Raw genomic sequence first — 21,182 nt, forward strand, 5'->3', positions numbered from 1 at the left:
TTCAACCTCACAAAATAAACCTTTTGCCAGGACTAGACCTTTGTTTTAATGCATATAAGTGACCCCTAGGGTAGGCCCTGGACAGCCCAGAAGGCAAGGTGCAGTGTATTTAAAAGAATGGACATGTTCATTTAACTTTTACATGTCTTGGTAGTGAATAACTTTTAAATTAGCTTTTCACTACTGCAAGGCCTACCTCTCCCATTGGATATCATTGGAGTTACATTATTACATTCAATATGCTGTCATTTAAAAAAAGGAGCAGGTAACCAGTTCATGTTTGGTGTCTTTTGAATTGTAATGAACAATACTAACTTATGCAGATGTTAGATTTTAAATTACAATTTTGAAAATGCCACTTTTAGAAAGTTACAAACCGCAAAGTGTCTGGGTGTGCGCTTTCAAATTAGAGACATTTATACAAAAACCACCTCAACTACTGAAGTGGTTTCATGTTTTTATTACACCTTCATGTGTTGGTAAAATTTTGACATACACGTTCACATTTTGAATCATGTCAAAACCAAGAAGAACAACAAGTTTGAAACAATACACACAACATGAATAACAATAGCACAATTGACATTAGGACGAATGAAAAAGCAAAAACGTACGGCACATAAAATTTCAAAAAAATTACAATCAGAATAAGGTGACCAGTCCTTCAATCCTACAGAGAAGTGTGGCGGCACAGACAATTTTCAATTTCAAAGGCTGTAACCTACCAACAGCAGCTAGTCATATGTAAGCAAATTGCCCTGTTTGCACACTGTGTGATTCTGTGATTGAAGTAGGAATTAGGGCACTGTTAAAAGGGGCAAAGGTGGACTTGTCTCAGCTCCACTACCTCTGGGTGATGGACCTGAGAACCATGCACAGTAGTCAGTACTTCGCCTGGAAGAAAACCCTGATGTTCACCCACCCAATGTGTTCCAAAAATCTAGATTTAATCTCATTCAGTTTTACTTCTTACCCAGCTGTACCTCACCCCTTGGCGGCTACATGCCATGTTTCCTGGGGCTTCGTCAGCGTGTCCCCACTGACACACGGCTGCTGTGAGGTCCTATCAAATGTAATGGATTTGCCCAGTGCTTGCCATGTACTGGGCTGCCGTACTGCAAGTTATCTTTCGGGTCACAGATAGACACTTTGACTGCCCCGCAGCTGTGCTTGCTAGGCCTCCATGCATGAGGTGTAGCCCAGAGGGCAACGCACAGGTCTACTGATTTGGCACTTGTTCTTGCCTGACGGCAATTGATGCCAATGAGCTAGAAATCTGCCAATGGTCCGACTTGTGTAGATAGGAGATGGAGTTGTCTAGATGGAGAGGAAGGCGCTTCGGAGGGGGGAGGATAGGAGAGAGTGTAGGGTCCTGATTTTACCTGCCTGGGATGCGATATTGGTGGCATGCCCCAGAATAGATGCCATGGGGCAGATTTTGGCTGAGGAGGTAGTTTCTGCACAGCAGTCTTCCACATCACTATCTTCTTGACGGCCCCACTAGCAACCTGATCAGTGCAGGAGTCATTTCCTCACATCTCACACCAACAATCCACTCTGCAGGGTTCCTGACTGGCCCTCACTCCCTCCGGTGCTCTCCTCTTCCTCACAGGGCACACTGGTCTTGGCCAGCAGGCAGGTGCTAGTGCTTCAGGCTCCAGGGCAGGTGGTCTTGAATTCCCTGGGTGATATCCCCTCACCCAGCAGGGAGAATAGTAGGCCATGGCCCACAGTCTTAATAACAGGAAGAAGTCTTGCAAAGCTTCCCCTCCTCATGTGACCTTTCTGGCTGCTTGGCAGTTGAAAATTGTTTGGATTTCAACCTCTCCTTCTCATAGTACATGTCCAGACATCAAATATGATTAACGCTTCCAGTTTTCTGTTTTTACTGATTTTTCAAGATAAATATAGACAGAAAACAGTCTATTTCCTGTCCGTATTTGTTCTTAAAAGTGGAAAAATACAGAACATTGTACTTCTTGTAAGTGACTATCCTTGTTGTCCTTCATGAATTCCAGACCAACTGATAGACATCATGGGTTTTTAAAAACAGGATACGATTCCCTTAAATACAGGCATATGTAATCATATACTTGTATATTATTTTAATATTTACCTGTTAGTGTTGTGTATTTGGCTGCTTAATTTGCTAAAACACGACAGGCATCAAAGTAGGAGTGCATCTTTATCAGTGAAATAAATGTGGAAATTGTTACAAAGATGAATTGTAGGAACTCCAGACGTAGTCATGAGGTATAACATAAGTAAAGGTTTATTTAAGCTTGGATGGAGGATGGTAGTTACAGGATGGTAGTTCTTCAGTTAAGTAGTTAAGATAGTTCAAGGCCCCACCAGGAGCTGCATCCTTGCTGCTTAGCCAACAGTCTCCAACTGTCTCTCTATCCACACAACCAGGCACTCCGACATTCTACTCTCTCAACAGCATTCTAACATTTCACATACACATCACATTCATACTGGCTGAGCAACATGGAGAGGAAATCAAGGTATAACACATCCCCTTCCCTTGGGAACACAATAAATAAAGATGATTACAACATTGCATGAAGATGATTACAACATTGCCCAGTAAAAGTACAACACAAAAGAAATATGCAATGTAGAAATGGAGATAACTAATTAAAGATCATACAGATAGAATTGCAGCATGGAGGAGAAACAAACAAAGTGCAAATGATAACTGCAAGTATAATAGAACAGCGGATAGGAGTATGAAGGAGAAGTATGCAATAAACACATGAAAACTCCAAATATACCAGAACAAAAAAAGGGAAGGATTATACACTTCCCAACAATATTGACCGAAAATAGAAATTCCACAGTGAGTGGTTAGTGATTTACATTTCCTTATTGTCCTCGATTCTCCCAGTCCTGCACAATGTTATCACATAGATTAAACTTGAGTCACACCTGTGACGTCTTCTAGCCCTTCTTGATGGCTCCTTTGCTATACATGTACCAGCTAACTACATTTTTTAGATGATTGTGTTGCAAGACATACAGGAACATCCACAGTTTAAACCATACCATAAACTTAATTTCAAACCACCCCATATGGAGCATAGCGAGAGTTGACTGCACATTAGTGCAGTGCTAGGAAACTATGAATCCGCAGATCCCACCACTGTTTGTAAGAAGGACTGAACTAGAATAGAATAACAACGACCATTGAGCTTCTTCGATGAGACAAGGGTACAGTGGCGTAGCAAGGAGGGGGTGCCCCCACCCCACCCCCCACTCTTACCTGCGGCCCTCGCCAGGTGTGAAATGCAGGGATTGGCAGCACCCCCAGCGCACCCACCACTCTTATCTGCGGCCGTTGCAGGGGAGCAAATGCAGGGACTGCCACGGGTGGCAAAAGGTCTAGCTACACCTCTGCATGGATATAAACAGAGGAGTAACACTGTCGAGGTGCACTTACATATATGATCAGTCTGAGAATTTTTCTGTGCTCCCCATAAGTGTGAAATTCCCCTCCGTGCTTACAGAAAACATGATTTTCCCAAAATAATGTTATTGCATGGAATTAATCAATTAACGTCTAGAGATTTCCAAATCTATAAACTCTTTCTATCATTTTTAGTTTTTCTCTAAGTATTTTTGTCGGTTAAACTGCCTTCTGTGGGTATTCAACCAGTTTTAGAATCCATTTTCTCTTTCTAATGCAGTTGTTTCAAACATGTATAAATGTCAGAAAATCATATGTTAATAGCTGAATCTCTTTTTCTAGCTGGTTTTGAAAATGCAATAAAACTTTGATTTTCGTGTTATTTTATAGTAGGGTTGCATTTAATTGAACTAAAAACTTCTTTTCTGTTGCAGTTTGTTTGTAAGTGCAATATAATTATCAGGATTTAAAAAAATCTCAAACAGGCTGAATAGTTGCTTTTTGATCACCCAAGAGTCGGAAGTAGTGCCTGTAAATGTCTTTCATGTCTCCTGAGCGCTGTAACTTTCACTGTCTTCAGCAAAGTGTTTGCCTCCAAATGTGAAACAGCACAAGGGTTATTGTTTGCCATTTCAGGGCTTCAATTGCTTGTTGAAGCCATCTCAATCTCTTGCTTCTTTCAGGTCTAATGGATCACGTGATACCCTATTGTTAAATCAGCTCCACTTTCTTGTCAATTTTCTGCTACTTGAATGCCATTTCAAGATGACATAATATGCAAAATTTCAGGAAAATTCTTACATAGCCTGTTTTCTGGGAATGAAGATTGGCTTTCCACATGCTTGTACACAACAGCAGCTTTCCTTTCTTTGGTTATTCTTGTAGAACATATTTCAACTTCTGAGATGCTAAATGAATTCCATGATGTACTCGGTGACACTTGGCTTTGCAGTGATCATCATACGCTGGACAGCATAGTATTTATTTATACTTATAGTTCACTCAGTACAAAAGTGCCATCCAACCCAGGTCCACCTCTCATCGATCGCAGAATTTTCTATGAGAAATGCTGCTGTTTCTTTGTAGACAGTTTTATAGTCTAGTTTCTGGTACTTGATCTAGTGTTCTATATTGAGAATGGCCCATTTCATTTAAGTTTTCCAGTACAATCTCTGAACATTCTTTTACATAAAATATTTCAGGCTTGCCATTGGTCCCTGGAAGAAACACATAAAAACAAAGGTTAAAGGTCATGTTGAATCATTATGAAAGTATCATATAATTGTTTTTCTTTACCAATGCTTTCTAAGACTTAAACACACGTTACTTGGGTTTGGCTTCTCAAAGATATTTGCCAAAGTTATTAACTGCTCTCTGCTCATGTTTGTTAGAAGCAGGATTAGTGGGCATTGATAGCCGCTGTTGGCTATTTTACTCAGTGGATTTATTATACTCCAATTTTGTGGCGTGCATGTCGGAGTAAACTGTTCCTTTGTTTTTCAAGCTACTCAAACCTCAACCTCTGTGTGGCGCTCAGGTTTACAGCAAGTCTGCCAAAACATTGACGCCAGCCACGAAATGTAGTCAACAGCATTCCATATGTTTACCATATTGGCAAGCATTATGTTGTGCCGAAACATGGGAAAGGGGAGTTATGTCTGTGGTTAGTGGCAAATTGACCAAAAAAATGGGGTTTTGTGATGGGGCTCGTGGAATAAAGCCAGATAGCTGAAGGGATACTTTAAACTCCAAATTTGAAAAACACATCCCAATTTTCTAATCTTCCTCCCACTTGTTCTATTTTCTCATATTGTGAATGCAAGAATAGTTCAATGAAAATTGTTTTCGTTTCTTAGGTCAAGGCAGAAACGAATTGAAAAAATGCATGTTCAGTTCATGCACACATTTTCACAACAATGGAATTAAACAATATATATATTCAGTGTGAATTGTTTGAGGGGTCTGTGACTGTGGTATTCCCTTTTGCCACATCTGGATGTGCAAATTGCAAAGTGTCTGATTTGAGAATTGGGATGTATTTTGCCACGTGACCTAAGTACCACTATATCACGCCGCAATTGGCCATTTACAGAGGAGTCACAAAAGCACCTGCCTAATGAATATTAATAAGATAGGCTGCATGTTGCTGCACCCTGTGAAGTGCTGCAATGCAGGGATAGTGGCTTACCATCCTGAATTTGCTTTTCCAACCAAGAAACATTTCATAAAAGCAACCCTTAAATTTACAGGTGCGGATTTTAAAGAAAACAAACCATAAAGGGTATACTTCAGTAGGATCATGCAGAAGTCACGGGCATCCCTGCCTGCGCCCTCTGAGACCATCAAGCACAATTCCCAGAGAGGAAGTTGTCCCATTGGCATAGTTTCCCCCTTTGCCTATCAGTTACCACCCTAACTTGAGAGGTGATTACGTTTTAGTGTTGTGTGACCCCAAGTCAGGTCTCTTACCATTGGTACATTCCAGTATGATGCGCAGAGATGCGGGGAACACTTTTTTTATGCCCTCTCTTGTATGTGATTTGAAAGGGTCACAAAGCCCCTTTTCTGAGTCAAAAACACTTCTGTTCTGTAAACTGAGCCAGATTTGCAGGCATAGCGAAAGCAACATCTTTAGTGCATGTGGCTCTGAGAAGCTTACTGAACATGACATAATCACAGTGAGTTTACAATTGACAAGGAACCTTGAGTCTACTGACACATAGAACATATTCTCACTTCAGCCTAGTGGAATCTTAATCAAGACACGCTTTTACTATAGAATAGCCACTCACAAGCTGCCTAATGCTAAATTGGATTTTCCAGTGATGAAGGAGACCACACTAGATGGGTGAGGCTTCATCATCCAATGCGATTAGATAGCCCTCTGTAAATATATTTGAAATATAAAAACTCTCCATAACACTGGCCCTACCTGCCTGAGTAGCTGCATTCACTTACACCAACCTTCGAGGCACCTACTCTCTGCCGGTCTTGCACTAGTGCACACCCCACGCATACACAACAGTAGCCCAGGGTGCTGCGCCTTTCTACACTTGACCCCCTAAAGCCTGGAATGACCTCCCACAACACATTAGAGCCTCCTCCTCTCTTCTGTACTTTCGCAAGAAGCTGAAGACTTGACTTTTTAAGTAAGCCCCAAAGACTCGGCTCACACACCTGCTACAGAGAACCTGGATATCCTCACTGGTGAATAGTGTGCTATAAAACCACCAATAACATAACATAGAATAACAACTGTGTGAACAATAATATACAGAATGAAACGTGTTAACCTTAGAACTTTAGTAATTCACCTGCGTATGTTGTTTTTCAAATAATTCTCAAAAGTGGTGCTGTAGTATTGCAAAGCATCATCTTTTACTTTACTTTAAAATCATCCGGGATATGCTGATACAATTCCGAAACACTAGAGATGCTTTGGCTCCTATTACGCACTGCATTATGTTAAACAATGAAAGTGTTTGAAACTTCCTCAGTGCAAGGCTTTGCTATGATTTCCCTATGATCCTGCAATTGTCCTATTGCGTTCTTACTTATCTGAAATGAGCACAATCTATTGAGTGCTAACATTTTAATGTGAGCTTTTACTAACTGGTAAGAACTTTAGTTTTGAACAATACATAAATGACAATGAGCAGTATTTTAAAATATCTTCAGGCATCAACACTGAACAAGAAGAATTGACTGGACACCATTCGAGCAGAGTTGGTGAAATAATTCAGCAAGCTTAACAATAGCAATGGGCTTTGTCAATGCTTATTTCGTGCTCTATTGTACACAGCAGCAAACACTAAGTGGTATAAGAACAGCTCTCAAAGATGCATCTGACAGTTTAATGTTGCGATGTACCAAGTCCTCAAAGTCCCATGTCTTCCATATACACACCAACATCAAATTTAAGACCCAAATTGCACACAAATCAATGACCATTAGTCAAAAGCTGACCCTGCTGCACAAGGGGAAGTCTTTTTTCCAGTGGCATAACATACCGTGAGGGGGGCCCCTGCGAGATATGCTGAAGGGGCCCCTCACACTCACATCAGTAGGGCCTGAGGGGTCCTCCTCCAGTATGGGTAAGCCTGTGCCCCCCCCACCTTTCCCGGCACCGCAGGGGCTGCAGGGGCTTTGTTACACCCCTGCCTCTTACTTGAAGCAACCTGCAGACAAGCCATCTCTATCTTTTCTTGATGGAGGTGATGCCCTGCTGCCCAGAGTTCCTGACATACAACTGGCCCACTGAAGAGTGTTTTACATGCAGCAGCTTGCTTTATGATTGGCCTTCTTAAGTTTGACAGGAGTCTTCCGACAATGAATGAGCTGTACTGACTACATAGCAGCCGACCCCAAAACTCCTCCATACCTCGAGAACAAAATCAAGTCCTCAAGCAAAATACCCACAACTCACAGCAATATCACTTACCTACATGAAATAAGGAAATCGCAAGAAGGAGAGGCCAAGATGCCAGACCTTCTCCTGTTACGCTTGCAAACTATGGAACTCATTCCCATTTCTGATCTGGCAGGCACCATCTCGCTTTCATTTCTGGATATAAGAGGCATTGCCTTTTCAAAAAATAGCTTATCAAAGTAAAACTGACCCTTTAACCATGCTCCTTCTGACCGCACCAATTTCTCCTTTACCACTCTCCGCCAGTACCCTTCTTTGTCCTCCCTGTGCCTCATCTGCCATACTGATCTGTAGTACTCATGAAGCTGGACAAGTGTTCATTGCTTTGTTGCTAAGTTTTCCATACATGTCACCTATGTACAAGCACAGTACTACTTGCTTCCCTTCCAGATGCAAATGAACCACTGTGCAGAGGTGTGGAGAAGAGAGGGGCAGTGAGTGTGTTTATTTGCCTTTGTGGGTGTTAGACTGGCAGCCAGATGATATCAACAATATTGCCTACAGTACACGCTGCATTGCATTAATGGTCCTCAGTATTGCCCTCTCCTCTCATTTTGCACCGTAAGCTTTGAATCAGTGCTGTAATTGTAGGGTGTGCAAATAATAGCTTTTACAGCCTCGAGAGGTAGGCATTTATTTTTACTTAACGTACAAGTTGCCCTGATTGAGGCAATAACAAATTGAAAAAATAACTGAATACAGAGTAGTACTCTAACTTCAGTGATGTCTGCATGAGTCATATTGGTACTGTTGCATACTCACTTACACCATAAGAGTTACCATGAGTTCAGAATTATATTAAGAGACAACCCACTTCAACACATGCATGATCCCACTAGCCAGCATCATCCGCTCTCATGACATCATTGTCTTCTACTATGCCTATGACAAGCAATTCATACTCTCCATCACGTACAAGAAGCCTAGTTCCCGGGTCAAGTTACATTTCTTCATGACTGAAATTGCCTACTGGATGAAGACCAGATGTCTTAAGCTGAACACTGACAAGACCAAAATCATGATCTTCGGGAAGTATGCATCACCATGGGACTCCAATTGGTGGCCAACAGTTCTAGGATCAACACCCACCCACACCACCTACTCCAACAACTTCGGGATCGTCCTCAACAGCAAACTCGACATGAACACACAAGTCATTGCTATCACCACTTTATGCTTCCATACCAGAGTGTGAGGAAGATTTTCAAATTGCTCCCAATTAGCACCCAATAAACATTACGCACTCCCTGGTCACAAGCAAGCTGGACTACAGGAACACCCTTGGAGCTGGGATCACCAGAAAACTCATCCGAAGGCAGCAGACCAGTCATAACTTGGCCACTAGAATCACTCTCAACTTCTCACGACACACACAGATCACACCATGCCTGAACGACCTCCACTGGCTCTCCTTTCACAATCAAACCCAAATCAAACTCCTCACCTACACTTTCAAGGCACTACATAATACTGGTGCAGCATACCTCCACAATTGCATCTGCTTTCACAAACCTTCCAGACACCTCCGGTCATCTGGACTCCTAGTTGTACAACTCCCACACATACAGAAAACCAGATCCGGCGGTCGAGCCTTCTCCTACATCACTCCTAAAGTGTGGAAAGACCTTCCACTACGTATAAGCGCTTCCTCCTCACTTCTTGAATTTTACAAGAAGCTGAAGACCTGCCTTTTTGTGTAGTCACACGAGGCCCTAGGTGTGGCTAAACTCTCACCTGCTCAGCAGCAGGATGCCCTCCCAGGAGATAGTGTGTTCTTGAAATCTGCATGACATAACAAAATTGAGTCGGTGTGTACACTGACTACCTACCTGGTAGATTGCGATCCTGCCCTGGAGGTTCTTCATTATTAGATCTTGATTTATTACTCTCCACCGTCTGATCTGAAGCTTCACTTTCTGGATTAAAATCAAAATATTTTAATGAAAATAAGCACTCATAATGAGCATACATAATATAATATTAACATTTTAACTCTAAAATAAGAAAAGAATGTTCTTCCATCATCCACCAAATTATGTCCCACCCCCACTTCTTCGTCTATCAACAAATCAAGGTAGCACTCGCCCCTGTAAATCAAACTTGTGGTGTCTTGCGAGTTAGAAATGATGTAACTCTTTTGGCTTCTGATGGACTTCGTAGAAACAGTGACGTAAGTTTTAGAGCGGAATGCAATGAAGGCTGGTTTAGAATGCTAAGCTTGTGGTTACACGTAGACAAATAAACATGTATAATACTAAGTTCTGTGTGTGGCATAGTCATTGGTGGGTGCTCAGGATAGGGAGGGCGCTACAGCTGGGGACGAGTTTGGTGATAAGTAACCTAAAGACCAACAGTGCTCTCCCAGAGAATTTGCTGTGGTCCATGCAAACTGCTTGTGTGAGCCACGTGTTTTGCAGTATGGAACCAACACTAAATGCATGGGTAGTTAAATTGCAACTCCAGCCGCTGTAAAGAAGTTTAAAATAACAAGAATTGCAAAGAAAGCTACATATCGGTGGTTAAAAACCTACTGGTCAGACTGTACATAAAGGTGCCGCGCTGCTATGCAATATACAGTCAGACATAAAATGGACCATTAATGCTGACGGCAGGTACAAACAGATTTTCATAGAGCAACAGCAAACTGAAATCTAGGTTCTAGGTCATCTAGTTGAGATGTGTATGGCACCACAGACTGGGTAATGTCATGTCCTCTACAGCGTTGTCGATCCCCAAAAAAAACGTTTTTTTTCTTCTGAAGTGCGGCCATTGTTGCTGTTTTTTGTGAGTTCTGTTTGTTATGGAAAACGTTCTGAATGGAAACCACTGGGAATTGATCATGGTGTGGACCATGAGATCGGGGTGTGTTGCATCAATTTAAATTCATGCCGCAATTGCTGTAATAAGAAGGTTTACAAATAGGCCCCTGAATTTCCAGGCCCATTCGGTGATCTCAGGCCAAACTCAAGAGAAAATGCTATAAGCTGGAGTGCAGTGTCTGTCGATCTATTAATAGTGGGGCTCTCTAGTCTTGCGATCCCCCATAACTCTTCCTCTTCCAAAGCTAAATTGCAACCTTCCATGTCTAATGACTCGAAGGTGGAATTGAAGTCCCCTGCAGCTATTAAGAAGGAATGGCCATGTTGGGTTAAATTCTGCGGTTGAAGATTTCAGACTGCCTCTCATTCCTCTAGCAAAAACATTGTAGATATCAATGGAAATTGAGTGGTTGGATGCCAAACAAATTGCCATGATACCAGGCCAATTAAGATATCGGGTCCGTAGACCACGTTTCCTGGAATGAACATCAGAATTATTGATGAAGATTTTCCAGTCTGTTAAAACAAATTTGGATCTAAGGCCAGCTATGTTTCAACAGATAAGGGATGGCTTGGGAACAACCAGGAAAGGTAACAATAATGATAGAGGGTCCTCCGTAGTTGGGCTATATTGTTCGATGCACCTGGCCAGTCGATGTCAATCATGTTAGCTCCACAGACAGATTTATCAAATTCAGATAGAACGACAGTAATAGAAGTACTGATAAACGGAGAGGGCGCTGAGTACCACCAAGCATATATTTTTGTCAATCAATATCCCCAGTAGGGGACCCCGTGTTAGTTGTGGTCCAGGTGAGATTTGTACCAGGATGAGGAATGCAACTATATTTAAAGCGGAGGTTTGTGTTGACCAGATATGAAATTCGAACATCAAAGGCCCCTAAATTCTAGACTAGTTCCTTGTGGGCAACTATTAGTTTGATGCAATTTAACCTATATTAATGCTGGGCCTGCCTGTTGGATGCCCTTATATAGTCTCTTTTCAGCGATCAACATCCCCTCACCTGTCGAATCACTTATTAATAAGCATATCCTCATCTTCTTTAGGGGCTGACAGCAAAAGTGTCAGGACATTGGTCAGAAAAAACAGGACAGCTACGATCTAGGAGCTGTGGCTCTGGCCGGCCAAGAGGTTTCAAGATAGGTTTGGGTGGAATCCTCACCGTATACCCTTCCCTACTAATAGATCTCCTTGGCTGGAGAAACAGCTGTTGCTTATGAAGCATTCTTATGTCTGTAAAGGTTTGGTTACGCTCCAATCCGCCTTCCTGCCTCTGCTTGTCTTGGTGCAGGCTTGCGACTAAGGGTGCCAGGAAATGGCCTAAGACCTTGCTTTCTATATTTAGGTAACTCTCTATGGAGGTCTATTCCTTCTCTTGATTGCTGGAAATAGAATGTTTATTTGCTGTGGAATGGACATTCATCAAGACATGGTTTAAAGTGGTGGAAAGACGAAGAGCTAGTCATTTTAAATCCCCTACCTCCCCCTAAGTTCCCTAACATATTGGCATAGTCGAGCTATCGAGCCATCTGCAGAATTACATGAATGAACAGACTCTGTGTGCAACTCTGTGTGTTTGACAGCTTGGGGCAGTTCGGCAAGGGGGGGAACCCGATTAATGCAGGGCATTGAGGCAGAAGCAAGCAAACTACTCTGGGTGCCATTCGTAGCTTCTTCATCTTTGAGTGGGGGAGAGTTAGGATTGGATTTCCTAGGTATTTTGCAATTGTTTTGGGCTTTTCCTCTTTCCTTGGTACCATCCCTATCTTATCCCACAGTTTCCTACTGCAACTCTTCTTTGGAATCGCACCCATAGAGAAAGCCGGCTTGGATTTATATTGTTGAGTAATGGCGCCTTAGATTTACTAGAGCTGGAAGGGAACAATCGGAGGCAATTAAATTTTACACCTCTTCTATCAAGTCGATTTCTTGGCTGAGTTATTTGGAAGTTTTGCTATGCCCTAATCCTGGTCAGGTGCCTTGCATTTCCCCGTTTTGCCCTAGCCAAATCCACAACAAATATAGTGGATTACATAATGCTTCGGGAACAATCAAAAAAGAGCTACTGAATAAATGACACCAGAACTTGTCCTAAAAGATGACAAAGAATAATCAAAATGTTATGTGCGACACTCTATATACATCCTATTGCAGTGTAATCACTGGCGCATAAACATTCAGCTTGTATATACATTTAGTGCAGACAGGAGGTTCAGCTGAGCGAGCAAGGGTGGGGGGGCAACAGCCTCCCCCAAGCACCAAAGGGCGTGGATTGGCCTGGGAATGGCCCACACAGTGGGGTACTGACACACTTAAATAGCACTGGTACAGCAAGCGTCAGCCGTTGATTCGATATGATGGTGGTCCTGCAGGGGTTTGTGGGACTTTTAGTCCCCAGTGGTTGCGGTCCTGCGACTGCTCATCCTCAGGGCATGAAAGGTGACCAGCAACCACAATGTTACCTTCCCTTCAGGTCATGAATCAGGGGGCAGCAAGCCCCAGGAGCAAGTTAAAGTGTGCAGATAAAAGCAGCACCTTCCTCAGTGCAACGGGGAACTGACGTGCTTAAACAGCGCTGATGTAACAATTGTCAGCTGTTGGACCAATACGATGGTGGTCCTGCAGGGGTTGTGAGACTCGTAGTCCCCAGCGGTTACGGTCCTACAACAGCTCAATCCCAGGGCATGAAGGGTGACCAGTAATCACAATGTCAGCTTTCCTTCAGGCCATAAATCAGGGGGCAGCAACGCCCCAGTAGCCAGTTAAAGTGTGCAGATGAAAGCAGTGCCTTTCCCCGTGTCACGTGCCGCATGCCACTTCCAGGCAGGAGCACAATGTAAGACTGAGGAATGTACTACAGAGGCTACAAGACAGCGGCCTAACTTTACACAGAGAGAAAACTGAATTTTTCAGTAATACAATCAACTTCTTTGGTATGTCTTCTCAGCTGAAGGAATCGCCCGTGATCCTGAGAAGGTGCGAGATGTCAAGTCAGCGCCTGTCTCAGCTTGTGTATCCGAGGTCAGAAGGTTTCTTGGCATTGTGAACTACTGCCGGCGGTTCATCAAGGATCTCATAGCGCTCACTGATCCACCGAGAGAACTCACGATGTCAAAGACGACCTGAGAACCCCGATATGAGAAACATTTCGGAAAACCAAAGATGCACTCTCTGCAGACACCACCCTTCCCCAATTTAACCCCCAACAAGCCATCCAGCTGTTGGTTGACACACGCCAGATGGGGCTTTTCTAGTCCATGAACAGAACTGTGGGGAGTGAGCCACGGTAGCAAATTCCAGCAGACCCCTGACACCAATGGAGCAGAACTCGCAAATCGAGCTTGAGGCCATTGCAATCCACAGGGGAGGCCACCACTTCCATGTGTATATGTACAGAAACCATTTTGTTATCCATATGGACCAGGAGTATTCCTTTACCCTTGAATACAAGCCGGTCTCCTGCAATCTTGCTGATTACCTTCCACGACACCCCATGCCACAAAACCACAGGAAGAGTGTGAGGCTCAGGAAACAGAGCAATATGTTAAGTATGTAGTGGAAAGATCCTGTCCAAGGCCAATTAGTCTTGAAGAGAACACAATAGCCACCTCCAGCAACAAATGCCTGTAACTAGCCAGGGATGCGCTGACCACAGGAGAGTGAGTCCAACTCAAGTCTCATTGGAAACAGAGAACGCCAGAGGCCCAGAAGATCCTGGAAGCCCTATGCGATATCCAACATGAGCTAGCGAAGGATGAGAATGGGTGCCGGTTGTGCGGCCACAGGATAATCATTCCACAGAGTTTGGCCCATGGGCCATAGCCATAGCACACATGGGCCACCATGGTATGGTGAAGACCAAAGGGCACCTCCGGGAAAACTGATAGTTTCTTTCCTGTCGGTGTAGTTTTGCAGCTTGAAGATCTTTCTGGATTCACTATGCTGTGCATTATTCCGCGGTCTAGTGGTTGGGTCCGCAAAGGGCACCTCCGGGAAAACTGATAGTTTCTTTCCTGTCGGTGTAGTTTTGCAGCTTGAAGATCTTTCTGGATTCACTATGCTGTGCATTATTCCGCGGTCTAGTGGTTGGGTCCGGAATCGTAGTCTTTTCTTTTTTTTTTTTTCAGCCCAGGTGAGCATAGACGTCCCACCTTTTGGTGTACTTCCTGTGACTTCGGGACGCTTCCCGCGGAAGATCCCACCTTTGGGCGCCATCTTCGGATTCTTTTTTCTTGTTTTTGTGTTCTGTTTGTGAATCCTTTGGCAATGTTTTCTAGTTTTCCCTCCAAGTAAATGATTTTTCCGCTTTGTCTTTTAAGGTGTCTGTATATTGTCCTCTTTATTTCCACCTCCTTCTCCTGCCTCATCTTTATGGCGGAGGTGGGTGGGTTCACTAGTGAATCCAGAAAGATCTTCAAGCTGCAAAACTACACCGACAGGTAAGAAACTATTTGTTTTGCAGCGTGAATCTTTCTGGATTCACTATGCTGTGCATAGACTTTGTAGCGGTTTGTTATGATTGTGGCGGCTGGGTAGAAGATGAGCATTGGTTGTTGAATATATGTTGAAGCACCTTCTGTTCTACTTGTGCTTCCTTGTTCATTTGTATATCCACACAGTAGTGGTTAGTGAACGTGTGCACTGAAGCCCATGTTGGCATATGGCTTGAATGGGTGTGTTAGCCAGGAAGGCTATTGTTGCTCCCTTCTTCCTGGTAGAGTGGGCTTGTGCCCCCTCTGCTACTTATTGGCCTGCCTGTTTGTGGCAGAATTGTATAGTTTGTGCGATCCATCGTGAAATGGTTCCCTTTGTTACTGGTCTACCCAGGAAACTGCTTGCGAAGGACACAAATAACTGCTTTGTTTTCCTGTGCTCCTTAGTTCTTTCCATGTAATGCATTACTGTTCTTCTAGCATCCAGAGTGTGCAGTGCCCTCTCTGCGCTTGTGGATGGTTTCTGAAAGAAGCTTGGTATTTGTACTGTCTGGTTCAAATAGAACCTGGACACCACCTGTGGCATGAAGTGTGGGTCCGTTCTCATTACCACCCTGTCATTGTGTATTTGGATGTAGGGTTCTTGTAGTGTTAGGGCTTGCAGCTCGCTGACTCTGCGCAGCGAGGTGATTGCCACCAGAAATGCTGTCTTCATTGTTAGCATTTGTAGTGTGGCCATATGGATGGGTTCAAAAGGTGCCTACATAAGTTCTGTTAGGACTAGATTAAGGTTCCATGCCGGCGGCGGCATCCTTTTAGGTGGTGCTATCGTTTTTCCCCTTCCAGGAATCTCTTTACTACTTCTGATGTAAAGAAACTCCTTCCTGTCTCTCCTCTTGTGTAGGCCACTATCGCTGCTAGGTGTACCCTCTGCAAGGATGAACTCAGTTTTGCTTTCATCAGGTGTGTGAGATATCTTAGCACCGTTGATTCCTTTGTCATCCTTTTGTGCAGTTTTTCCCTACTGCAACATTTTGTGTACCTGTTCCATTCTGCCGCATAGCACTTTCGTGTTGTAGGTCTCCTTCATTCCCGTAGCACCCACAGGGTGCTCTCTGGTAGCCTTAGGTGTCCTTAGGAGCCATGCAGCTAGGCTGAGGCTCTCTGGCTCTGGGGGCAGCACTTCTCCGTTCTGCATGGAGAGTAGGTCTTTTCTTTTTCCAAATTTGTGGGGTGGCCCCTGTGCCATTTCCATTATTTGTGAGTACCAGGTCTGCCTTGCCCACTGTGGTGCCACCAGTATCAGTGTCATGTTGCTAGTTCTGCACTTGTTGAGTACCCTGGGTATCAGTGGTATCGGGGGAAAAGCGTAAGCAAATGTTTTTGACCAGCTTATCCATAGGGCATTCCCCAGGGATCTTACCCCTGGTTGACTGGATGTGAAGTTTCGGCATTTTGCATTCTGGTGTGTTGCAAATAGGTCTATTGTTGGTGTTCCCAACCTTCTGAATAGCCTTTGCATTTCCTGTGTATTGAGCTCCCACTCTTGGGATGCAGATGTCTGTCTGCTGAGCCAGTCCGCTTCCACATTGTCCTTCCCTGGTAGGTGTATGGCTAGCAGGTCTATTTTGAGTGGGATGGCCCATCTCCATATCTCCTGTGCTAGGTTTTATAGCGGGGCTGATTGTGTTCCTCCCTGCTTGTTGATGTAGAACACCGTTGTTGTGTTGTCTGTTTGGATCAACACTCTCTGGTTGTACAGTTTTTTCTGGAAGGCCTTCAGGGCGAGGAATACGGTCTTTAGTTCCAAGTAGTTGATGTGTTTGACCGCATCCGCTGGAGTCCACAGACCCCTCACCCTGAGCTTGTTCATGTGTGCTCCCCATCCCATTTGGGATGTGTCTGTGGTAATAGTCACCGTTGGGGTTGGTGGTGTTAAAGGCTTCCCTTCTGTTATGTTCTCCTTGTTCCACCACAATATCTCCTCCTGCACTGAGTGTGTTACAACCACTAGATCTTCCCAACTTCCTGTTACTTGTGACCATTGTTGTTGCAGCCATTCCTGGAATGGTCTCGTGGAGCCGTACATTTGAGACCAGATGTATGCAGGAGGCCATCATGCCCATGATCTTGCTCTCCGTAATCACTGTCAGAGCTCGCCCCTTCTGGTAGAGGCGCGTCTCCTTCAGCAGTACCAGTGTTCTCTTGTCACTGGGGAACACCTTTCTCTGAATGGTGTTGATCTGTGCTCTCAGGAAGATCTTCACTTGCTCTGGTTCCATTGAGGATTTCCCCCAGTGAATGGAGAATTCCAGGTCTATCAGTGTACTTGTCACGCGCTGTGCGTGTTCTTTGCACGTCCTGTGTGAAATTCCCTTTATTAGCCAGTCGTCGAGGAAAGCGTATACATGGATCCCTTCCCTCCGTAGGTGCGCTGCCCCTGCTGCGAGGCACTTGGTGAAGACCCTTGGTGTGGATTTTAGTCCGAAGACTAGGGCTGTGAACTGGTAGTGTTCTTTGTTGATGGTAAATCTTAGTAGATGTTTGTGCTGCCTGTTCATTGGGATGTGCAGGTAGGCATCTTTGAGGTCTATGGTGGCCATGATGTCTCCGTCCGTTATCTGAGGAATGACCTCTTGTAGGGACGTCATCTTGAACTTTTGTGGTTTTATGTACTTGTTTAGGAACCTTAGGTCCAGGATGGGTCTCTGTGTTTCGTCCACCTTTGGACCAGGAAGTAGGTTGAGTACACTCCCTAGTTCCTTTCTCCGTATGGTACTGGTTCAATGGCCTCCTTTTGGAGGAGTTCCTTCGCTTCCTTTTGAAGTAGCTCTAGCTCCTTTCCTCACTGCGCCTTCCTTTTTGGTTTCTTGTTTGGCGGTGTCTTTTCCAGCTCTATGCAGTACCCAAACTGTATGATGTTGAGTATCCATTTGTCTGTGGTTATCTTCTTCCACTCCCGGAAGAAATGACTTAGCCTGCCTCCTACTGGTGTTACATGTTTGTTGATGTTTGGTCCGTGTAACCCTCTGTTGGTCTTGTTGTGCTCCACCCTTGGAGGTGTTGCGTGGGTGGGCACATATTGCGTGACGGAGTCACTTTGAGGTGGGTTGTTGAACCCCTCTTCTAGTTTGTCCACGTCCATTCGCCCTCCCGCGAAAGGACTGGCCCCTTAGCTGGTACTGCCAGGTTTGTCTTTGCTGTCCCTGCTGTGTTTGGCTGTCGCCCTGTTGGGACTGCTGGAATGTCTGGTGTGACGTTCCTGGCTGGTTTCCCCCTCTTCCGTTCGGTCTCCGTGTCGGGGTACCCCTTCTCATCCCCCTGAATTGTAAGGCCCCCATGGACCTTGCAGTTTCGTTTTCTTTCTTGAGCTGGGTGAGCTTTTCATTAACCGGCGCCCCAAACAGTGTCTCCCCATTGAACGGGGTGCTTAGAATGTTGTGCTGTACCTTTTTTTTTTGTCTGAACTGGGGTGGCAGAGTGGGCTAAAGAGCGGTGATGGATTAAACCCAGATCTGTTGACTGGGTGTGAGTGTTTGATTGGTTCAGATGCTCCGTCCATCACCACGCCCTTTTGTACCTCTGGCTTCAAGCCGGAGATCCTGAGCCAGGCCTGCCTTCTCTCCATGATTCCCAACATCTTCAGTCTATTGGACGTATCAGCCCCATTCAAGGCTGATTTGAGGCATGAATTTGCCACATTCTTCCCCTCCTCCACAAGGTGTGAGGCTCTTTGTTGGTACTCATCTGGGAGGTGCTTGATCAGCTGTCCAATCTCGTCCAGAATTTGGTACTGGTACCTGTTCAGCAGGGCGTTTGAGTTTGCATGCACCAGTGCATCACTGCATTTCTTTCTATCTTTCTCCCAGTTAGGTCCATCCTCCTGCTTTCTTTGTCTGGTGGTGGGCCTGATGTTGTTGGCACATTTGCCCTTTTCCTGGCGGTCGCCGCAATAATGGAGTCCGCTGTGACTGATCCCTGGAAGTAGGGAGGATCCTTAGAGGAGTGTTTATATTTCTTCTCCGTCCTAGGCGTGATGGACCTGCATGTTGCCGGTTCCTTGAACACCTCTTTCCCTTGGGCCATGACACTCTCAAGCATGGGGAGGTACTGGCTCCTCGTTTGGGTGGGTAGCAGGGTCTCCAAGAGGAAGTCCGCCTTTGGCTTTTCCTCATTTAGCTTAACTCCAAAGGCCGTTGCCGCGTTCTTGATGACCATTTTATAGACCCCAATGTCATCTGGCGGTGAAGGCCTCAAAGGGTATGTGTCCACGGGCTCTTCTGGGCTTTCGGTGTCGAGGTCTTGCTACTCCAGATCCTGTGTCCACGAGGATGCCGAGTCGAGGGTCGTCCGCTGATCATCGTCGCCCTCCTCCTCGTAGTAGAGGACTTCTTCTTCTAGATGGTCCTGGGTCTCTGGACTTTTCGACGGCCCTTTGGCGTCGAAGTCCTCCTCCTCTTCTATTTCAATGATCACCATCTTTGGTTACGACGGAATCGCGAACCTCTTCATCTTTTCGTCGAACTCCTTCTTTCTTTGCAGGATGTTATACATTTCGGCCTCGAGCCGTCTCTTCTTTCTTTCCAGTTCGGCGTCAAACGGTTCGGCCGATCTCTTCGACGTATTCGTCAACGTTGAAATGACCTTCGGGTCCTTTGTCGATGCCAAAGCGACCTTCGGGTCCTTCTCCTTCGAAGTCGATCGTTCCTTTTCGGGGACTTGCTTCGACGACCTTGGCTTTCCGCCGGTCTTTGCCGCCTGGGAGTCCTTTTCGAAGGATTGGCTGGGCTGTTTGTTCTTGGATGCAGCTGCGGCGGTTGAGATTTTCGGCGCCAGTGCTCCCTTCGAGGACTTAGACTCTGTTTTTCGAGAGTCTGACTCAGACCTTCGAGGATCTGTTTGGGGTTTAGGGGTCGTCGACTCTCCTACCTCTTGAGAAGTCTTCTTATCGGTCTCTACGACCGTGTAGTCTTCGTCTTCTCCAGCGACGTTGTCCTCCTCGTCGATCGAGAGTCCCAAGTCCCAAAGCGACGGCGGTTGTCCTTTGCCTTGCATGTTGTAGTTGGCTCTTCTCTGTCTCTCTCTAACCCGGAGAGTCTTCGGTGTGAAGGCGGAGCAGGCGTTGCAGTCCTTGCTCTCGTGGTCAACCGGTAGGCAGAGGTTACAAACCGGGTGCTGGTCCTTTTGCGCATTTTTGTGGTGGCAGTTACGGCAGAATTTAAAAGGTGTCTTGTCCATTTCTTGCATGCGCATTCTCCGTTGGACGTTGAAGTTCTCGAAGTTCTCCTTCTTCGTCGTCGTCCCGGCTTGATGGTGTTGTTCCTCGTCGTCTTCTCCAATCTTTTCCGTGCAAAATTCGACTTTTCTGCGTCTTCTTTCCTCCAAAACTCTGGAGCCTCTCGGCGATGATCCAGACCCAATGGCGGAAAAAAGAATCCGAAGATGGCGCCCAAAGGTGGGAGCTTCTGCGAGAAGCGTGCCGACGTCACAGGAAGTACACCAAAAGGTGGGACGTCGACGCCCACCTGGGCTACAAAAAAAAAAAAAAAAAGAAAGAAAAGACTATGATTCCGGACCCAACCACTAGACCGCGGAATAATGCACAGCATAGTGATTCCAGAAAGATTCACGCTGCAAAAAGTGTGGTTCCCATTCTTGGATGAGCCAGTTAAGGAAATGATAAGAAGCTGTGTACCTTGCCAAGCCACTGGTAGGGCTGACTCTCCTGCACAAGTGATCACTGGAGAAGGGCCTCAGCACCCCTGGGTGTGTGTCAGCCTCGACTTTGGAAGCCTGCCTGATGGCCACCACATGATGGTCATGGCTGACTCAAAGTACCCAGGGGTAGAATTGGTGACGACCACTGCAGCCAGTGAAGTCATACAAAAAATCAAGAAGGTAATGTTCACTCATGGCATCATTCAGGTGCTAAGGACAGACAATGGGCACCATTCCAAAGTCAAGACCTTACAGAATATCTGCAGTCATAGGGAATAAGACACAAGAAGTGACACCTCGTTGGATGTGGAGGAGTATGGCTCAATGGTTAGAGCGGCAGACCCTGATGCAG

The 21,182-nt window shown here is 45.1% G+C and overlaps 1 protein-coding gene across 1 annotated transcript in view; it reads right to left on the minus strand.

The window, feature by feature from the left end:
* Positions 1–2,254: 2,254 nt before the first annotated feature.
* CRTAM (cytotoxic and regulatory T cell molecule) overlaps positions 2,255–21,182 on the minus strand; it is a 227,533-nt gene continuing 208,605 nt past the window's right edge. Inside the window, exons 10-11 of the mRNA XM_078681832.1 lie at positions 9,668–9,754; positions 2,255–4,626 (exon numbers count right to left, since the gene is read on the minus strand). Of these exons, the coding sequence (XP_078537958.1) occupies positions 4,502–4,626; positions 9,668–9,754 (212 nt within the window). The 3' untranslated portion in view covers positions 2,255–4,501. The remainder of the gene's footprint in view (positions 4,627–9,667; positions 9,755–21,182) is intronic.

This window comes from Lissotriton helveticus, chromosome 3_1 (genome assembly GCF_964261635.1).
Source record: "Lissotriton helveticus chromosome 3_1, aLisHel1.1, whole genome shotgun sequence".
Classification (NCBI taxonomy): Eukaryota; Metazoa; Chordata; class Amphibia; order Caudata; family Salamandridae; genus Lissotriton; species Lissotriton helveticus.